This window comes from Myotis daubentonii, chromosome 4, assembly GCF_963259705.1.
Source record: "Myotis daubentonii chromosome 4, mMyoDau2.1, whole genome shotgun sequence".
NCBI classification, from domain to species: Eukaryota; Metazoa; Chordata; class Mammalia; order Chiroptera; family Vespertilionidae; genus Myotis; species Myotis daubentonii.
In genome coordinates this window covers 42,245,824-42,266,675 of record NC_081843.1, presented here as the reverse complement: position 1 = coordinate 42,266,675, position 20,852 = coordinate 42,245,824, and the positions used below count along the sequence as shown (strand labels likewise).

Sequence of the window (20,852 nt, the reverse complement as noted above, 5' to 3'; positions counted from 1 at the left end):
AGAAGCAATAGGCTATTTTCTAACAGATAGCATTCCCATGTGAACAAGAGCAGGCACAGGCCATTACAGCCCGGAGTGTCACAATAAGGCCCCAACAGGATTTTCCTTTCTCAGCTCATTTAAGTAAAAAAGATTCCTTTTTGTTGCTACTGGACTCAAGGGACCTTTCTGAAAATGTTGCAGTTAGTAAAAATTAGGGACTAATCAGTTCAAGTATTTGGAATGTGGATGGGCATCATTTCTGTGCATTCTCACCCCAAATTATTCCATTATTTTAATACTCTGATTTACAGAACCCTCTCCAATCCGTTCGTTAACATTAGAGTGTGTATATTTTTGTACATTAATTTTTAAAGAATTTTTAACTTAATAAAAAAGTCTTGCAAAAAGAGCTGATCTATATAAAAAGTATTTAATACAGAGAACAACAGAGCACCCTGCATCAGGTAAAGGTTCCTATGACATATATCAGATTATACTAATCAAATCTCCCTTTACCTAAAATGAATTCTGTTTAAATACAAAACAATACACTTCACGTCCCCATCTTTTCCTGACAAATCTTCAGTATCACCTAACTTGGGGATCACAGTTAATTCAGCAAAATAATGATTGTGTTCTTCCAAAGAAAATAGCGAATACCGAGTTTTCTAGTTTAAAAATAGCACCATTGAAGGAAGGGGGATATGTCTTTTAAGTACAAAGTTCCTAAACAAGTGATTTAACAAAATTCATGCAAAATAAACTTTGGTTGATTTTTATAACTCTCCTGTGATCTGGAGTGGAAAACAGAAGAGAGTAGAAAGACAAAGCAAAACAGTAACTTTGAAGAATCAAAAGACCCGCACGCACGCACGCACGCACGCACGCACGCATGTACACCCTGATAGAGTATGTTCCTTGTTTCCTGCCAGCTGCATCACCAGTCGGGGACCTCAACCACAAAGGGTGTTTTCACGTCTATCTTGCCACTGTTGACGATGGAGCAGTCGGTGAGTGGGCGGTCGTGCCCATCAGTTGCCTGAAGTTCTATGGAGTGGACCACTGTCTGGTGAGAGAAAAGCGGACACGAGGTTCACTTCTGACCAGCAAGAATGGCAATCAAAAGTGAAATCAACACCAAGTCTAAAAGCCCAAGAGGGAAGTAAGTTTTTTTTTTTCTATGATAACAAAACTATACAAGCTAACTATGGAAAACTTAGACTATTCAGGAAATTTACATATTAAAGAAAAAAACTGACCCACTACCTTACTGATTAGAGAGCACATTTATCTACTTCCTCATTTCTTTTTATTAGCATTTTATTTTCTGAAAAACAAAAAATTAGATATTTTTGTAAACACCTACCTCTAATTAAAGATATTTCCACTCACTTGTTATAACCCTAAGTAACAGTAAACATGGAGTTTGAGTCTATTTCAACTCCACCTGTCATAGGTCCAGGCATCATCAAATGGGCCAGATTTAGAAGGGGAGCTTGTTTTGGGTTTGCCCATTTACAAAATGACCCAAGTTGCCTGGCTGGTGTTGCTCAGTGGTTGAGCATCAACCCATTAATCAGGAGGGCAGGTTCCATTTCTAGTCAGGGCACATGTCCAGGTTGCGGATTGTGGGCTCTATACCCATTAGGGGGTGAGCAGGAGGCAGCCAATCAATGATTCTCTTATCATTGATGTTTTTCTCTCTCCCTATCTGAAATCAATAAAAATATATTTTTTTAAAAAACACCTGACCCAAGCCTTTAATCCATACATAGTTGAGTCTAACTCTAATGTAATCCCAACCCCACAGTGATGCACAGGCCTCTTTCTCTGCCGTAGAGATTTCACAGGCCCACATACCACCTCGTGTCACACTAAAGGCCTGGCCAAGGACGGGGAAAGTCAGCTTCTGGTGTTTCCCAAACATGCTGAGACACAAGTAGCAACAGAGTGCTGAGTGCCTTGGACATTCCAACCTCTGGCTGACTTAGATCGCTTTAAGATAAAAGGCCAGCATTCTTCTAATAATATGTATTTCTAAATAGACCGTGTGTGCGCACACATGTGTCCCTAACACAGTGACTACATATCCAAATAACCTGTAGTACTTTTAAAAAAATGCTTATTTAATGGTTAAAATGGAAAATGCCCTGTTATGTATATTTTACCACAATTTAAAAATGCTTATTTGTGGGCCCACCTCTGGAGGTTCTGCCGTAGCTCTGAGGTGAGGCTAGAGATCATCTGGGCCACTTTGTTAACCCCACCCAGATGATCTTTGGAGAATCAAAGGATGGAATTCAGGGGATTCCCTCAATTTCCTGAAACTATGAAACATACACACACTTTTTTTTCCCTGGAGAGAAAGTCTATAGTTCTCACTAGTTTTTTAAAAAGTTTATAACCCATAAAATGTTAAGGAATTTTCCTCTAAGACCAGGCAGCAGGTCTCCTAGGAGGCATACCAACTGATAGAAGGAAACTGTTGCTTCAATTAGAGCAATAGGACATAAGATCTAGAAGGCTGGAAGAAAAACCATGACCACCCAAAACTTGTACTCTTCAGTTTTCTTACAGCTTAGCATGATGTTGCATTAAAAAACATTCATTGACTGGATGAGTAAATCAGTTTATATTTAAACTATTTAGAACTTGGTTAGGCCCAGTAGTCAAACACCCAAACTCATTTAACACAGGCATGCCCATGTTTAGCTCATTCAAAGCAAAGTTCAATCAGAGACTTGAAGAGTGATGACATTCATTATCATTTAAGACTGGATTCTGGCCTGTGTGGTTGAGCATTGTCCCATGTACCAAAAGGTCACTGGTTTGATTCGTGTACGGGCACATGCCTGGGTTTCAGGCTCAATTCCTAGTAGGGGGCGTGCAGGAGGCAGCCGATGGATGTCTTTCTCTCACATCCATGCTTCTCTCCGTCTCTCCCTCTTCCTTTCTCTTTCTCTAAAAATTCAATAAAAAACATATTTAAAAAAAAAAGACTATATTATTTTCAGGGCAATTATGGCTCATGAGAACATAGGCATGCCCTTTATTGTGATGGGATGTGAAGTGACATATTAAGTGATATGTATTTGCCCTACCCCCTCTCATCCCACTTGCTAATGAGAATTCTATCTTTGACAGCTCAGGTTGGGCACTTCCTTTCCTTGTAAAGGAGCTTCTGAGTCGGCCAGCTCACTTCCTGGCTTTCTGTTGGGTAGAATCAGAATAGCAGGCGGAAGGAAGTTGTGGAAGAGTTGCAGTGAGTGAGATTGGTTTATTTAGGTTTGGATGAGGGAGGCAGACCAACTCACAGGAAAACAAAACACAATGAAATATGGAAGAAGACAAGGAAGGTCCAGGGTTGGGTTGGGCAGACCTTCCAATAGCCAGCAGTTGAGAGAGCTACTTTGGGCAGTTGTTAAGGAGAAGAAATATTGAAAGTGGGAAAGAATGAGGACTTTAAGAAGTGTTCCTATGGATTATGAATTGGACGCCTTTGGTATTTTTTGAGTCAGCAGCATAAATTTGAATTCTCTTTAGTAATATTGAATGCTATACTGTGTGTCTCTAAAGGTGACTTATGTCTGGACTGAACCACATGGGGCACTAGGGTTTTTTTTTTTATTGTGGTAAGAAACACATAATGTAGTATTTACCATCCTATCCATTCCTAAGAGTAAAGTTCGACATTGTTAAATATATTCACATTATAGTGCAACTAATCTCCAGAACTTTTTCGTCTTGCAAACCTGAAACTGTATACCCATTGAACATTAACTCCCCATTTCCTCCTCCCCATAACCCCTGGCAACCACTATTCTACTTTATGTTCCTATGTGTTTGACTTCTTTAGATACCACCTCATATAAGTAGATTCATACAGTCTCTTTATGACTGGCTTATTTCACTTAACATTCTCAAGTTTCATCCATGTTGTAGCATGAGACAGGATTTCCTTCCTTTTTACGGCTGAACAATATTCCGTTGTATGCACACACAGGGCCCTAGTTTTATTTGGTTACCTTAAGTAGAGTTTCCATTTATAACAAGTAGTGAGCTATATTGACTTAAGTACTCAACTTCTCCATGTCAAGTCCTCAGCTTCTGCCCCAATGCTCCTAACAATTAAAATGCCATACCATTTGTAATTTATTCACCTCTGAAAAGGCCGATCAGCCTCTTATAATGATGGATCTCTAACAAGCACCATTAAAATACTCATTGAAAATACTCATATAGCCAAAACCGGTTTGGCTCAGAGGATAGAGCATCGGCCTGCGGACTGAAAGGTCCCAGGTTCGATTCCGGTCAAGGGCATGTACCTGGGTTGCGGGCACATCCCCAGTGGGAGATGTGCAGGAGGCAGCTGATCGATGTTTCTCTCTCATTAATGTTTCTAACTCTCTATCTCTCTCCCTTCCTCTCTGTGAAAAATCAATAAAATATATTTAAAAAAAAAAGAAAAGAAAATACTCATTATAAATATAAAGCTTTGAATGAGAAAAATAATATATCAAGTTACCATGCCATCGATGACTTTTCCAAATACCACATGTTTGCCGTCCAACCAGGAGGGCTTGGTCAAGGTGATGAAGAACTGAGAGCCATTGGTGTCAGGCCCGGCATTGGCCATGCTGACCCACCCAATGCCATAATGCTTCAGCTTGAAGTTCTCATCTGGAAATGTCTCACCGTAAATGCTTATACCTGGTGAGACAGAACAAGAAAGAGGAGATTCAACAGATGTTATATGAAAGTCAGTTCTTCAAAGGGAAACATGAGGTTTTAGTAGAATTGGTAAATAGGACCCAATAAGAGTGGGAAATGGGGAAAAGATGGTAAAAGATAAGGAGAAATGAAAGGGAGCATAAAGTAGGAACTCCTTAAGGAAGCAGGGCACTGGGGACTGAAACCAACATACACAAAAGCCTTAAATTTGACACAGGATGGCAGCATACCCTCTGGCCTCAACCCAAGGGCCAAACCTTGACCAACTAGTTCAGTGATTTCACTATAACATGAGAAGTAATTGAAGGGCAAGATGTAATAGTAAAGCCAGATTGAAAGGTGGATGAGCCATTTCATGGCTCAATCTCTGTCCTGAGGTCCAGGGTACCTCTCCTGGGTCACTCCTACCTCCGCATCCAACCAGGGTACACTAAGCACTCAATACTCTTAGCTAATTCTCAAAACAACCCATAGAATAGGTATTCTCAATCCTGGTTTGCAATGAGAAAGCCAGGCTACAAAACCTGAAAACAGCAGAACAGAACTTGAGCACCTGGCTTTCTGATTCTAAAGCGGGTGCTCTTTGCTGCCTCAGCACTAAGAGCAAGAGCAGCCAGCCTGGAAGTCATTAGGCACAATGACATCAGGCTCGTCAAAATGCAGGTGATGGTGATGGGGAACACCCAGTGATCCAACCTGAACAGAACGACCAAAAGCAGGCCGATGGGCTGGAGTTCTAGCAAAGCAGCAGGTAGAGCAGAACACATTTCCCCATGAGAAATATATGCTCCATCCTCCAACACCGTGAGTGCCTGTCATGCTCACCCTCTCCCCTTCTGCAGGGCTCCCTATCCATCCACTGCCAGCCCTAAAATCCTGGCTTAGTTAGGACCAGAAGTGGATATCAAAGGCAAGCTGGTTGGTCAGTGACATATGAGGTGACCTGGCAGGAAAGCTCTGCCCACAGAGGAGTTTAGGCTGAATTAAGTGATCCACAAGGTCCTATCTCCAAAACTCAGAGAAATTTAACTCACTCATGCATGCACACACTTGCACCTGTGCGCGTGCGCACACACGCACACGCACACGCACACGCACACACACACACACTGGCAGCGAGAAAGAAAAATATAGAAAAGGAGACACAGTAAAGCTCAGTCACCATTCCTGCTGTGCCCAAGGGGAGGAGAGTGGGATGTCAGTCCAGGAGGGGATGGTGTGGGGAGGGAGGGGGGTTGTTGATCCTTGAGCTGCAGGCTTTTCCAGTGAGAACCAGCTCCACAGCAGCTGGGATCCCTTCCCTGCGCATCCTCACCGACCCCATTTACCCAAGTTACCTGCTCCATGCTATTTCCCTGCAGCTTGCAGCATTTTTGCAAGGGCTAAAGGTAATCTTCCTGAAGTGCCTGGCAAATCCAAACATGTAATGGTAGGCATTTTGTTATAAATAAACCATTGCAATAAACATACAATTAGCAATAGTGCTGGAAAATGGCCTAGGTTTCTTGAAAAAGTTAGCAGTTTAATATCCACCAAAACTGGCATTTGATCATTAAAAGTCTTAAATTTAAATTCTGCATGGTTACATGTACCACATGCATTCAGGAAGGGAACTCACTACATTTCTGAAGGAAAATAGTCCAAGGAGCTGGGTAGCTGGAATCCTCCATCAGAAACCATGCTCAGGGAGATTTGAAAGTCTATACATTTAATTAGTTGTATTTTACAGAACTGTAACTTTATTTATAAAAATTAATTTATATTATAATTTTGAAAACTCATCTACTGATTGATTTTTTTATTATTAAAAAAGCTGACAATGAAATGAAAGAATTTTGAGAGAAGGGGATAAATTCACCTGTAATCCTGCCGTCTAAATGCCAATCTCGTCCTTCTAAAATGATGCCCCGTCTTCCTCCACCAACATCCAATTTGTAGCGAGCTGCTACCCCCATAAGCACAGTGGTATATTCTGCCTTCCCTTCCTGTGGCAGACAGCTTTCTGTACTGCTACATACCAGTAGTCTAGCATTTTAATAACTGCTAAATAGTCTACTAAATGGACATATTTCCGCTATGGGGAGATAATGAACACCAAAGTAATACTATTTAAAATTAGAAGGTCTTGCTCATTCATATCTACCAACTTTTGGCCCCCAAAACTTTATCCTTCCTAAAGAATTCATTTGGTGGTCTTTATGACTTTGTTCCTTAAATCTTAGAACTCAATATACTGGAATATACTGGCTTAATTTTAGGTTTCAGTTTGTTAAGTGGAAAAGGAAAAATACAAAAGACAATTTACCGCCAGTGCCATCCCCATTGGTGAAGTCTCCTCCTTGAATCATGAAATCTTTGATGACACGATGAAATTTGCTTCCTTTATATCCATATCCTTTCTAAAGAGATTATGTCAATTGAATATATAAGTAGATATAACCCATACTGAAAGATAAACCCCAGTGTTTATCTGAAAATAACAAAACGAGAAAATTATACAAAATACCTATAGAACTTGTTTAGGCCTCTGCAATAATTCACTGTTAGAAATTATCATTAACTGATCAAATTAATAAATATAAGTAAACAAACAAACCATGGAAGTAAAGTACTAATGTGAATTACTAAAAAAAGAGCAATCTGCATTTTCACTTGATGACTGTTTCCCCTCGATTTCTAGAAGCCTCAGTGTTTTAAGGACACCGAGGGCCTGAAGAATACAGGTTTTATACAAAAATGAAGTAAAATATTGCAAGATGTCTCAGGTCCACCTGACCTACTAATTAAATACTTTTTTCCCAGAAGACATCTTTATCTTGACTTGAGAGAAGGAAGATCCAATTTGGGCACAAAAGAAATAAGCGGAGACATACCTCCCCTGTGGCCAAAGCGACAAAATTGTCCACCGTCTTGGGCACAACTTTTCCAAAGAGGCCAATCACTATCCTGCCAACATCTTTGTCTCCGATCCTCACATCCAAGAAAACCTGTGTGTGGTTGAAAGGCAGAGCAGGAGGTTATGTGGAAACGCCACGTATACAAGGTAAGTGAAAATGAAAATCTGTGAATTGATCCACATACGAAAGCCGTGCCCACCAGTATTTTACAGAGGGGTCATGAAGGAGCATGATATACGTTAAAAAAACTCTAATCCCATGTTTTGGGTGCACTTTGTCACACATATTCATTCAACAACCATTTATTGAGCACCACCTAAGGGCCAGACACTGTGGTAGGTACTGGGTTTCACGTTTGATTCAATACTGTCAGAGTCGGCCAGTAAAGTCTTCAAGAATTCCACTTCCCCACACACCCAGACAAGCACTGCTGCTACTTCCTGTTTCCCAGTTTGTGGGTGAAGGAAGGTTAGAGTGGAAACTTTCTCTTCTGAAAGGTAATGCTCTCTCATCTTGGCAGAAGAAGAAAAATTGGTGAGGAGATGAATAGGCTAGCCATCCAGATTTAGTTTTTGGAACTTCAAACACTGCTACTTTCCCAGTGAGTTCTCCATAGACATCTGCAGCCAAGGGGACTGCAAAAGATGATCAAATCGCACGCAGTCCTCCCAAAGGCCTGCCGCTCACTCCCTAATCCTAACCCTAACCCTAACCCTAACCCAAGCTCAGTAAGGCACCAGGTCCCCAGCCTCACCCAAAGTACAGCAAAAGTTACACTCAGGTCCTGAGGAAACCTTTTCCAAGCATGTCAAACTCGCGGCCGGCGGGCCGCATGCCTCGTTTAGTGGCCCACCGGCCACAAGACTGACATACTTCATCATGTTACACAAGTAACGGGTTCTTTTACTGTCCCAACATTTTAGGACAAAAAAAACACATATCCAGAGGTAAGTGTGAGTCGCTCCTTTTGCAGATAAACTTTAAAGGTTCTCTTGGACTTTAAAAAGAACCTTGTCATCTGAAATGAAATTATATCCATTTTGCTTCACAAATCACTGTGTGAAGATGATTCGGAGACAGAACACTTGAAAAGGCCATGGAGTCGAAGGGCATTCTATTAGTGAGTTTAGATTATATGAACCAATTTAATGTTTGAATGGATGTGGAAAAAAGACATTCAAGAGATGGCTTTAAAAAATATAAGAAGGGTTGTCAAAGAAAAAGGATGTCTTACAGCTGAGAAAAATCACGAAGTAAAGACTGTCCACCTTCAGTTCAAGATAAGAGCTTCTGCCAATACATCAGCTCGTCTGCCGTGAGTGATGTGATATTTAGTGTTCCATGTGGTGTTTTACAATTTTCACATGGCAAAGCAGTAAACACTGTGTTAGTATTTATCCGGTATAACTAAGAATACATGGAAGACCTTGAGCTGAGGCAATGATGTAGAGGAGAGCAATGCAATGAGGCTGCGTTAACCCACACATGAGCCTGGTCCTGTAGAGCTTGTCTCTCCAAAGGGATTTCCAAGCCAAGGAGTAAATTCTTTAAGGGGCTCTAACAAAGTGGCACCGGGAAAAGAATCAGGGACATAATTTTAAAGAAGTACTGTATAAGATACTAGAAAGGCCTGCCAGACTTTTAAAATAAAGCGGAGCAAATAAAGCCTGTGAATCTTTAGAAAGTAAATGCTGGGGTCCAGCCCCAGCAGATCCAGGGGTTCCCCAAAGGTGTGGACGGAGTCAGCGAAGAATGTTTTACACGGAGACAGTGTTCAGAACTCTCTAGCTTTCCTTAGTCTCCGTGGATCTTCCTGTGCCTGGCTGAGGCCACAGAGAGAGATCCCAGGGCAAGCTGAGCCTTTATTTTATAGTGAGAGGTAAACAAGGTAGTGGTTTCCAAAGTTACACTGTTCTTGTGAGTTTCACTTGTTTTTGTTCTTGTGAGTTTCACTTGTTTACACCATGGTTATACTTCCTGCACTTCCTCAGCCCATTAGCTTCCCAGATAAGATCTAGGGAGCCTCATAAGGTCAAGCCTAATTATGCTAAGAGGACTGTGCCCTCTAAGCTGGGAATTGTTTGTGACTTTGCCCACAGGTCAGTCCGAGGCTTAACCCTCTATCGGCTCCCCACAAGTAAAGAAAATAACATCTGGGGAGCCTGCAAAGTGCTTTTCATCCAGCCTAACTCAGTAAAAATCTTACTGTCTTACACTCTAATGGAAATGGAGCTTCCAGTCCCATAGAAAGCGCATATACCAGTAGCTTTAATATAATGGGATATCGAGTTTTATCAGAAGACGAGTACAGATAAAATAGGGTTAGAGGTGCTGATTATCCGAGGGGACCAGGGCAGGCTTCCTGGAGTTGGTACTTGGATCCCATGTTGCACTTCAGGGGTGGGCATTTCAGTCACTTCTTGTTTTCCCTCAAAGCTGCCCTTGAAAGTGATTTGAAAATTATGGGGCACTGGAGGTGGAGCGAGGTGAGGGAAGAGTGAATAGGCACTTCGGTAGCCTGACCCAAACCCCTGTAGAGTTCATCCTCTTCCATCTCCACAGCAAAGTGAGCTGTGATGTCAACGAAACCCAGCTCCACCGCTAACTGGCTGCGAGCTGGTGGTCCTCATCTGTAACACAGACGATTCTTCAGGTCTGCATTGCTGCAGGGGGATTAATAACACCAATAACTCTAACAACTGAGCTCTTCGATCAGGAGCACCATCAGGGCTAATCGCTTTACCTGCTCTATCACATCCAGGGTGCAGAACTCTCATGAGCAGATATTATCTCCGTCCATTTTACAGAGGAGGGCCAGAGCCTGAGACAGCAGAGAACCCGCCCAAGATCACGGCCACCCGGCCTTAGTCTCACGGCCAGGCCACAAGGCAGGAAGTGCCAGCACGCTGTGGAGTACAGCTGCAAAGGCGGCGGCACTACTTCCTACACTCGGGTGCCTGGCTGTACAGAAGCCCTGGCTCTGCTGGAAAATGCAGGGGCCACTTCAGTGGCTTTTGAGGCCAATGAGCCAGGGCCCCACCTGAGCCTCTTCGGCTGGGCAGGAAGCTGAGGCAGTGGCCTGACAGCAGGATTCAGGGCCAAGGTGAGGGCCAGTAAAGGGCCCTGCAGGCGGACAGCACCACACACCTCATTTACAGATTCCTGATTTTAGAAATCAGAGGAAAAGCAAAAGACTGCCAGGGAAAAGAAAACAGTGGAGCAGTGGCCAATTCATCTACTTTTCCCCACTCAGAGAAATCATTTTTAATGTCTCCATTTTCCAGGAGATCTTGTTGCTTTAAAAAGTTCACTGAAAGTGTAATGAATTCAACAGAGTGGAACCTGAAGACTAGCCTACGTAATCCTAGAAGAGAACACCTGGAAACTTCCTCAGTGACAGCACCTTAGACCAGGGGCTGAGATGCTCCAAGCTCCCCCCTGCAGCCACAGCTTCCTCCTCTCCTCTATCCCTCCCTCCTCTCGCGTTTCCCAACCCAGGCACCCCCAGAGGTGGTGACTGACTTGCTCTGGGGTAGGCTCTGCATTGGTAGGTTTACAACTTCCCAGGGGAAGCTTGCTCCCAAATATTGCAGGTGACACCCTCACACCAAGAAATTCCTCACTGTTTATCTGAAATTCACATCTAACTGGGCCTCCTGTATTTTATCTGGCAATCCTAATCCCTTCCCCTTCCCCCCTGTCTAAACTGTCAGCAAGTCTTGTGATACCTCCAGAATCTATATCAAGTCCCTCCTTGCTCCCCATTTCTCCCATTACGGCCCTAATCCCAGGCACCACCATCTGGACTCTGGCATGGAGCCCAGCATGACCTCCCAGGTCACTCTCTGGAGACTGAGCCACCGCAGTAATGGTTTAAAAGCACATACGAGAGCCTGTCAAACCTGTGCTTAAAACCCTTCGGCAGCTCTATCTGCACTTAGAATAAGATCTCAAATTATAAGACAAATTGCCTCAAAACCCACACTCCTAACTGTGACCTCTGAGGCCCTGCAGGATCTTGCTGCTGCTTAGCCCCAACCTCACCTGGAGCCACGCCCCTGTCAGCCCTGCCCTGAAGCCACACTTCCCAGGCAATCCAGCCTCTTGATGGGAGGGTGGCTTTCCTGTCTGGAGGCCTTTGCACTGGCACTAAGTTTGCCTCCCTACTTTTTTTTGCCAGGCTGGGTTTCTTATCCTTCAGGTATTTTTAAATGTCACTCAATCTATACTGGGGTTTATTTCCTTCATCATTTCATAACTTCATGAGTTTTATGTTTATCACTGTATCCTAATAGGCCCAAATATATTTGCAGACTGAAAGCCCCCATCCCCTGCTTCAGCTCTGTGGCCTGCACAAGCCACTTCCCAAAACTAGATAAGCCCAAAAGATCAAGGGGCTGGGAGTAGAATTTGCGCTGAAAACAATCAGGCTAAGTTTATCTCAGGCAGTTCCCCCCCTCACCCCCCCCCCCCCAAACACACCAAGGCCTTTTGGTTCACTCAGGGTACATCAGATGCGGGGCTGAACTTCCCCCTTCCAGCCCCTTTGATACCCCCTCGCCCCCTCTCAGGTGGGGTCTGCGGTAGATTTAAGGGTTCTACGAGTTCCACAGTACCATGTCCACGGTGGAACACGGGGCTGGTTGTTAAGACTGCGTGAGCGGCCCCTTCCTCCAGATTCCAAGAGACTACCGCCCCGTTTTTCTAGCAGTTTTTCTAGCAGTAATAATTAACAGCCCAAGCATCCCCTCCCCTCCCCTCGGCCTGTCTCTCCCTGCGCCCTGCACCCTGCCATTATCTTCTAACCTTGGGTAACTGCTGGAAAAAAACTGAAGCCACGAGGGCAGTCTATGGCAGATTTGGCAGATCCCCCCCCCTCCCCCCCGCAATCAAGACAAAAAGGCCGGCCTCACTGACACAGGTGCTGCCTATGCCGCCAGCACCACCCGAGCCGCTGAAGTCTACGGGCGCACCTCTCTCCCCCAGGGGAGGACCAAGCTCCCATATGGAGGAGGCAGGCTCCCTCGAGCACGGGTGGTAACTCCTGCCCGGACACCACCCACACCGGCGCAGGGGCAGTGCTGGGCTCTCCCTGCTGGGTGACATCGCCGGCGGGCGCCCCAGGCTACCGCTGAGCTCGGAGCACGTCTGCCCCTCCCGTCCCCCCCCCCCCCCGCCCCCCGCACTCCTCCCGCTTCAGTTCCCAAGTCCCCGCCACGCCGAAGGAAGTGCCTGGGCCGTCCCCTTCCTGGAGGGCCCACCGGTTCCGGAAGTTTCTCCTAACCCCTGAGCTGGCCACCTCGGACCCCCGACCTGGGAGGTCAAGTTCAAACAAACGGCGGCGGGGGCGGGCTAGGGCTCGGGCCTTCGCCCCCCAAGAAGTCATCCGGGAAAGTGCCCCCTCTCCCCACCACGAGCACTTCCACCACCGCGGCGCGGGCGATCCCCTCGCACCAGCCTGGCGCAGCCGCCCATCCTCTGCGCCCCCCCCCCCCCCGCCCTTGCTACCCGACACAGGGATCCCGGTCCCCAAAGCTCCCCATCCCTCTGCCCGACAGGAGGGGACGTGCGTCCTCCACTCGGTCACCTTGGCCGTCACCGTGGGGCCTCGCTTGCGGACGCCCGAGGACCCCGAGGCCCCCGCAGAAAGCACAAGCACGCAAAGCCACAGGCAGAGCCCCAGAGGCGGCAGCAGCCGGGGGCCTGAACCCATGGCGAACGGCGGCGGTGGCGGCGGCAGCTCGGGCGCTTCTGCAGGCTCGGGACCGGCGGCGGCGGGACTCCCGGCCGGCTGCGCTTGCGCGATCCCGGATGGGGGGCGGGGGTGGAGGCGGCGGGGAGAGAAGGACAGGGATGGGGCGGTCCGGACAGCACCGGAATCCGGGGCGCGCTCCTCCCAAGTTTGGCCCAGCGGCTGAACTAGAGACTCGCGCGGGCTCCCCGCAGAGGGTGCGGCGGGAGCGCCGGTCCGTCGGCCGGGAGCGAGCCCGGGCGGCTGTGCTGGGCGCGGGGCCCCGGAGAGGGAGCGCCAGGCGCGGCTGGAGTTCAAGAGCCGAGGGGTGCGCTCCGGAATCTCCAGGAACTTACCGCGTAGGCGCACGTTAAACCCAAAGGAAAGGCGAGGACGCTCCTGGCTAGGGTCCGCGCGGCAACTTGCGCGCCGCAGAGGAGAGGGGGGGAGGGGGAGGGGGCGGGGGGAGGACTCTGCAAACGAGTCCGGGTCTGTGACCTCGGCTGCCTTGGGAGTAGACCCCGCCTCGCAGCCAGGTTCCGATGTGGTCTCAGAGCCTTTAGCCAAGTTTGGGACGCTCTCCGAACTTGGGGACCCCTAGGTGGTGTTGTGCCCAGATTTCAAAGTTCCCAAGACCCCCAGGGAGCCAGTCAGTCCGATGCAAAAGCAAAGAGTCCTTTATTATGCAAGCCGGCCTGCGCTCCCCGTTCACCAGACCCACCGACACAGCGGAAAGTCCAGCGGCCGAGAGAGAGAGGCCTGATGGGACAGGGGGTTTTAAAGGGGGGTGGAGTGAGGGCAGGAGAGGGCACTGTGGGCCCGGCTGATTGGCCAGGCGCGAGTCGGTACAGGATGTGGTCATAGTGATGGCGTGCACTTCCCTTGATCACCATTGGTTAATTCAGAGAAATCCTGGGTGTGGCTAGCAGCGGCTTCTTCCCGTGAGGAAGCACGTGGCCCCATCCCAAAATGGAGGACCCAAGGCAAGATGGAGGGTGCACATGGTCCTGTCCCAAGATGGAGACCCCAAGGCAAGATGGAGGGCGCAGTCCTTGTCTGGCTCCTGCTGCTGCCGCTCGAACTCGCCACAAGGCAGGATGGCCCCCCACATGGGGCCCGGCGGTCGGCCCACGCAGGCCCCGGTCCCCCCCGACTGGGCCCCGAGGGCCGCATGGACCCTCGGCCTCAGCGCGGGCAAGCGGGGAGCCGACCACGGGGGAAGGGAGGAAAGAGTGAGGCGGTGAGGCCTTCCGCCCCCATGACCTCCCCCGTGGTCGGACGCCGCCAGGCCCCCACCCCTCGGCCCGCCGCCGGCCACCGCGCAGCCGGTCCGGAGACTCGACCGCTCCGGGGAGGCCAGGCCCTACGGCGGGCGCGGAGGGATTTCAGAGCCAGGCGGTCAGACTCCTCCCCCCGCACCGCCCGGAGAGGCGGGCGGTGCGCCTTTCATTCCCCCCTTGTCTTGGAACTTCCGGCTCAATCATGAGACGGGCTGCAATTCTCTTCCACCAAAACTATCAACTGAACTATCCCTATAAGGCTAACAAATGGTCCGGTGGAAGTGAAAGAAACCATTTTAGATTTAATAACTTCTATTGAAATAGGATCTTTCTTCTTAGAATTCCTCCATGGTTATCATAAAAAAAAACAAATCAAGATTTAGTATTATTTGCCTTGAAGAGGCTCAAGCATTCCTGTTTGTTAGGCTAGGTTTAAATTTAGAGTCTGTTGAACTAAGCCTCCGTTTTTCTGGGCACCATTTTCAGCTGGACCAAGTCTCTTCTGTTATTTGGTTCCTGGTCTGGGCTGGGCATGGGAAGCAAGAAGCAGCCACGGGGACAGGAGACCTTCCTCAGAAGGGGCGAGTGTTCAAGCCCGTGCACCATTGGGGGGGGTGGGGATCTGTGCCCCACCTTTGTTGCACCCCAAGTTTTCTCCTACTGGCCCCCAGCTGTGCCTGTCTTAGGTCGTCCCACCCTGTGGGATCTTACCCGTCGTTGACTACCAGCTATCTCTGGGCCAAGTAGGGTGATGTGAGGTTCAGTTCTGTCTCCTTGATAGCCTATGTCCCTCTGGCCTCCATGCCCAGCAACTGCCTTGGGTTCCCCTCGCCTGCTGGCGGGGTCCCGGCATTGATCACATCTCTTGGGGAGTCCAGGTTTCGTCTACAGAGAGGCCCCAGCTTACGCCACTGGGCAAGAGACAGATCCACGGTACCAGCTTTTCATAAACCCAGCTTGAACGGAGAGCTCAGACAACAGCTGTAGACAATTGGGATCCTTTTGGCAATACAGAATGCTTAAGTGCCTTCTCAGGAGGGAATAAATCCCTTCACATATCGCCAGATTCTGGAGGAATTACATAAGGAGAAGAACATACTGATCTACTCTAAGATTTTCTGACTTTCCTTGCTACTTCCTTTTCATAGATTTAAAACAAAACAGTAACTGTTGGCATAAAACCTTCTTCCTATGCATAACTATCCCCCTAACCTTCTATTCTAAACAGGCTTCTTTTTTTTTTTTTTTTTTTTTTTTTTTTTTTTTTTTTTTTTAGCTTTACTACCCCTGACATGGGCATGGTGACTCAGGCCTGCAAGGCAGTATATAGGCTGCCAGCTGTTAGCTGTCTCTCAACAGAGTCCAAAACCTGATGGGCACCCTTTCCTGCCCAGTTGGGCACCTGCCCCCTTGCCAGCTAGACACCCTTTACTTTTGGGGCCACCCCACACAGCTCCCTTCCAGGACAGCCAACATACATTCGAAACCTGCAAAAGAATCAAAGGTTAATATAACATATCAATACAATGAAACATCATGGCTGCTTTAGGCAGCCGAATCTTCTGCTACTAAACATGTGACCCCATAAATTGTCCTTGTCTCTTTGGAGCCTTGTCCATGAAGATGCAGGCATTATCTAAGTGTATTATACAGTACTGTGGGGGCTCCTGGTGACAGGAGTGATCGCGAGCCATGTTACCGGCATCAGGCAGGTCGAGCACGCCGTAGCTTGAGCTTGAGCGGGTTGCATTGATCTCGATCGATGCTCCATTTGGTGATGAAGTCTTTCCGGGTCATGGATGGATCCGCTGACCGCACGTGAGTGTGGTGGACCCAGGTCGCGATGCCATCTACCTTGAGAGCGGTGGGGGTGGTCAGCACCACAGTGTAGGGACCTTTCCAACGTGGTTCTAGGGTCTCCCGGCGGTGCCTTCTGACGTAGACCCAATCTCCTGGTCTGTGCTGATGAGGAGTTGGGGTTGGGCTGGCTTCGTAGATGGCGCGGAGGCGTGGCCAAATGTCCTCATGTGCCTTCTGGAGCCCTCTCAAAGAAAGAGATAGTTCTTGATTTTCAAATTCAGCGAGAAGGTCAGCTTTAAGGTTAGGAATGATAGGGGGTGGCCTGCCAAACATGATTTCATAGGGAGTAAAGCCCAGGGTGTAAGGGGAGTTCCTTACCCGGTAAAGGGCATATGGTAGGAGAGCCACCCAGTCCCCACCAGTCTCCATGGTTAATTTGGTAAGGGTCTCTTTTAGAGTTCTGTTCATTCTTTCTACCTGACCTGAACTCTGGGGTCTATAAGCACAATGTAATTTCCAATTTGCCCCAATAGCCCTGGTTACTACCTGTGTTACCTGTGAAATAAAGGCTGGCCCGTTGTCGGACCCTATCATAGCAGGAAAACCATACCTGGGTAAGATGTCTTCGAGCAGCTTCTTGGCCACCGTCTGAGCTGTTTCATGCTTGGTTGGGTATGCCTCTACCCAGCCAGAGAAGGTGTCTACAAATACTAAAAGATATTTATAACCATACTTCCCTGGTTTAATTTCAGTGAAGTCGACTTCCCATTGTGCTCCCGGTTTGGTGCCTCTGAGCCTGGTCCCTCTTTCATTTGATCCAGCTCTTGTGTTTGTGAGTTGACAGGTCTTGCAGGCAGATACAACCTGATCTATCTTGGTATCCTGCTGGTGAATCTTGATCCCAGCATGTCGAATTAAGTCCTTCATTTTCCGGGTCCCCAGGTGAGTAGACCGGTGCATATGTTCTAATACCGTGTCCCCGAGCCGGTCTGGTAGTATGAGTTCCCCTTCTGGTGTATGCCACCATCCCTTTATTTCATGGGCTCTGGGGAGCTTTCTGATGCGTTGCAATTCTTCCTGGGAGTACTTGGGCTGGTCTGGTAAGACTGGGTCCCCTGGGTCTGGGAGTTGTAAGGCCATGGTAGGGACCGAGGTAAGGGCTACTGCCTTCGCAGCCTGGTCAGCCTTTTGGTTACCTCTTGCTACCGGGTCATCAGCTTTCTGGTGCCCTTGGCAGTGGATTATGGCTAACTTGGCAGGAAGCCATAAGGCTGCAAGCAGATCGAGAATCTCTTGCTTATTTTTTATTGTCCGTCCCTCTGCCGTCAGCAGCCCTCTCTCCTGATAGATTGCTCCGTGGACATGAGCTGTAGCAAATGCATAACGGCTGTCTGTGTAAACGTTAAGCCGCTTTCCAGCCCCCAGCGTCAGTGCCTTAGTAAGGGCGATGAGTTCTGCTCGCTGGGCTGACGTCCCGGAGGGCAGGGCCTCCGCCCACACAGTGTCCGTTTCAGTGACCACCGCTGCACCCGCGTACCTGCACCCGTCCCGCACGAAGCTGCTCCCATCCGTGAACCAGGTGGCCTCTGCATCAGGGAGGGGCTGGTCGGTCAAGTCCTTCCGGAGTCCATGCACCTGCTCTAGGATTCCCGCACAGTCGTGTAGTGGGGCATCTAAGTCAGGGTCGGGCAGCAAAGTAGCGGGATTGAGGGCCGCACTGGGGTGGAACCGTACTCTTGGAGGGTTGAGTAGGAGGCTCTGGTAATGGGTTATACGAGCGTTACTCATCCATCTGTCAGGAGGCTGCTTCAGGACTCCCTCAATGGCATGTGGGGTTGTAATCCAGATTTCCTGCCCCAGGGTCAGTTTGTCGGCGTCTTTGACTAAGAGCGCTGTTGCCGCGATAATTCTCAGGCATGGTGGCCAGCCGGCAGCTACAGGATCTAACTTCTTGGACAAATAAGCCACTGGGCGGCTCCAGGGGCCTAAAGCTTGAGTCAAGACCCCTTTCGCTATCCCTTTGTGTTCATCCACAAAGAGGTGAAAGGGCTTTGTAATATCTGGCAGGCCCAGGGCTGGGGCACCTAGAAGGGCCTTCTTTAACTGCCTAAAGGCAGCTTCATCTTTCTCAGTCCAGTCAAACGCCTTTCCCTCTTTGGTAGCTTCATATAGGGGCCTGGCGATTTCGGCAAAACCCGGTATCCAGAGGCGGCAGTAGCCGGCCGATCCTAGGAATTCCCTTACTTCTCTTCGGGAGGTGGGAGTAGGGATTTTCAAAACAGTCTCTTTCCTGGCATCCGATAACCGCCGCTGCCCGCCCTCCAGGATGTATCCCAGGTAACTCACCCTTTCTCGACATAACTGAGCCTTCCTCGCGGATGCCCGGTACCCTAAGGCCCCCAGGGTGGCCAATAGATCTTGGGTCCCCCGCTCACAGTCCTTGGCTGTGTCTGCAGCAATCAAGATGTCATCTACGTACTGGAGGAGGGTGAGGTTGGGGTGTTCCCTTCTGTACTCACCCAGGTCCTCGTGCAGCGCCTCGTCGAAGATGGTGGGCGAGTTTTTGAACCCCTGGGGTAGGCGTGTCCAAGTCAGCTGTCCACTGAAGCCCTCCTCTGGGTCATGCCACTCAAAGGCGAACAGGGACTGACTTTGAGGTGCTAGGGGTAGACTGAAGAAGGCATCTTTCAGATCTAATACCGTGTACCAGACTTTAGAGGGTGCCAAGGAGCTCAAGAGAGTGTACGGGTTTGGGACTGTTGGGTGTATGTCCATAACTCTTTTATTTACTTCTCGGAGGTCCTGTACTGGCCTGTAGTCGTTTGTCTGGGGCTTTTTAACCGGCAGTAGGGGAGTGTTCCATGCAGACTGGCAGGGAACTAACACCCCCAAGCTCTTCAGTCTCCTGATATGAGGCTGAATCCCCTTCCGTGCCTCCTGAGGCATAGGGTACTGCTTGATTCTTACCGGACCTTCTCCTGGTTTTAGTTCTACTAGGACTGGGGCCCTGTGGGCGGCCAGCCCCACCCCTCCTGTCTCTGCCCATGCTGTTGGGAATTCTTGTAGCCATTTGTCCATACTGCCCTCCACCAGGGAAGTCTTCTGGTAGAGGCGATATTCATCCTCTAGCCTCATGGTCAGGACCTGAATGGGGCGGCCCTCCTCATCGGTGACCTGAGGCCCCCCTTGTCTGAAAGTTATTTGAGCTCCAATTTTGGTCAGTAGGTCCCGTCCTAATAGTGGGTAGGGGCATTCCGGTATTACCATGAAAGAGTGGGATACCTGGCCTGTTCCTAAATCTACTGTCCTTCGGGTAGTCCATGAATACTGGCTCATACCAGTTGCTCCTTGCACCCAGGACTTTTTATTCGCCAGTTTTCCTTGCGGGGTACGGAGGACCGAATGTTGTGCCCCGGTGTCAACAAGGAAGTTAACAGGAGTCCCCTCCACTCTGAGAGTTATCCTGGGCTCGGGGAGGGGGTCCGAACCCTGACTCCCCTAATCACTCAGTTCACCCAGCTCTAAGACCTTGACTCGGTCAGTCCTGTCTCCCTTCTCACCGGCCTTCTTCGGACACTCTCGAGCCCAGTGCCCTATGTCCATGCAAAACTTACATTGATTCTTCCGTAGCCCCCGCCTCCCTTCTTGGGTGGTCTGCTTACCTCTTCCTTTATTGCTTGCAAGCTGTCGGAAGCGACGGTCTCGCTCCTTGGGGAAGTCCATGGTCGTAGCCAGCAGGACCCTAGCCAGGTCCCGAGCTTGCCTACTGCTAGAGGCAGCCACGACGCGAGCTTGCCTGTCTTCTGGAGACTCTCGGTTATTGTACACCTTCTCTGCCACTGCCAGTAAATCCTGTAAACTCTTCTCTCCCAACCTATCTACTTTTTGTAGTTTCCTTTTAATATCCGCGGCCGACTGGTTTACAAAGCTTATGATCACAGCTGCCTTGTTTTCAGGAGCTTCTGGATTCATGGGGGTGTAGGTACGGTAAGCCTCCATGATCCGTTCTAAAAAGGCAGCTGGAGACTCATCCCTTTCCTGCTGAACATTCCCCACCTTGGCCAAATTAGTTGGCTTTCTAGCAGCCATTCTGAGACCTCTCATTAGGGTCTGACGATAGACCGAAAGCCTCTCCTTACCTTCTGCCGTGTTGAAATCCCATTCAGGCCTAGTTAAGGGAAAAGAGACATCTATCTGGACCTGGTTGGCAGTTGGGTTTCCATCCACGCCTGGAACCACTTTCCGGGCCTCATTGAGGATCCTTTCTCTCTCTTCCGTCGTGAACAGAACCTGTAAAAGCTGCTGACAGTCGTCCCATGTGGGCTGATGGGTGAAAAGAACAGAATCTAGCAAGTCAATAAGTCCCCCTGGTTTCTCAGAAAACTTGGGGTTTTGTGCCTTCCAGTTATAGAGATCGGATGTTGAAAAAGG

The 20,852-nt window shown here is 48.7% G+C and overlaps 2 protein-coding genes across 2 annotated transcripts; both read right to left on the bottom strand.

Moving 5' to 3' along the window:
- Positions 1–393: 393 nt before the first annotated feature.
- PPIC (peptidylprolyl isomerase C) lies at positions 394–13,416 on the bottom strand. Its single transcript, XM_059693782.1, has 5 exons — positions 13,198–13,416; positions 7,587–7,700; positions 7,019–7,112; positions 4,508–4,692; positions 394–1,048 (listed from the first exon to the last, which is right to left on the bottom strand). Exons 1-5 carry the CDS (start codon positions 13,321–13,323, stop codon positions 920–922), a joined length of 648 nt encoding a protein of 215 aa, XP_059549765.1. The 5' UTR covers positions 13,324–13,416; the 3' UTR covers positions 394–919.
- A 2,876-nt stretch (positions 13,417–16,292) lies between these two features.
- Positions 16,293–20,510, bottom strand: LOC132233821 (uncharacterized). Its single transcript, XM_059695077.1, has 2 exons — positions 19,986–20,510; positions 16,293–19,910 (listed from the first exon to the last, which is right to left on the bottom strand). The coding sequence occupies exons 1-2, from the start codon at positions 20,508–20,510 to the stop codon at positions 16,326–16,328; spliced, it is 4,110 nt and encodes a 1,369-aa protein (XP_059551060.1). The 3' UTR covers positions 16,293–16,325.
- Positions 20,511–20,852: the final 342 nt, after the last annotated feature.

Bases quoted from the DNA above. Each gene is read 5' to 3' on its own strand.
- PPIC (XM_059693782.1), bottom strand. From the start codon at position 13,323: ATGGGTTCAGGCCCCCGGCTGCTGCCGCCTCTGGGGCTCTGCCTGTGG. The intron at 7,113-7,586 runs GTATGTCTCCGC...TAATCTCTTTAG, and splicing joins TCGCTTTGGCCACAGGGGAG to AAAGGATATGGATATAAAGG. The intron at 4,693-7,018 runs GTAAATTGTCTT...CTGTCTCACCAG, and splicing joins CAATGGGGATGGCACTGGCG to GTATAAGCATTTACGGTGAG.
- LOC132233821 (XM_059695077.1), bottom strand. From the start codon at position 20,510: ATGGCTGCTAGAAAGCCAACTAATTTGGCCAAGGTGGGGAATGTTCAG. The intron at 19,911-19,985 runs GCCGGTGAGAAG...TAGGGGAGTCAG, and splicing joins CTCGAGAGTGTCCGAAGAAG to GGTTCGGACCCCCTCCCCGA.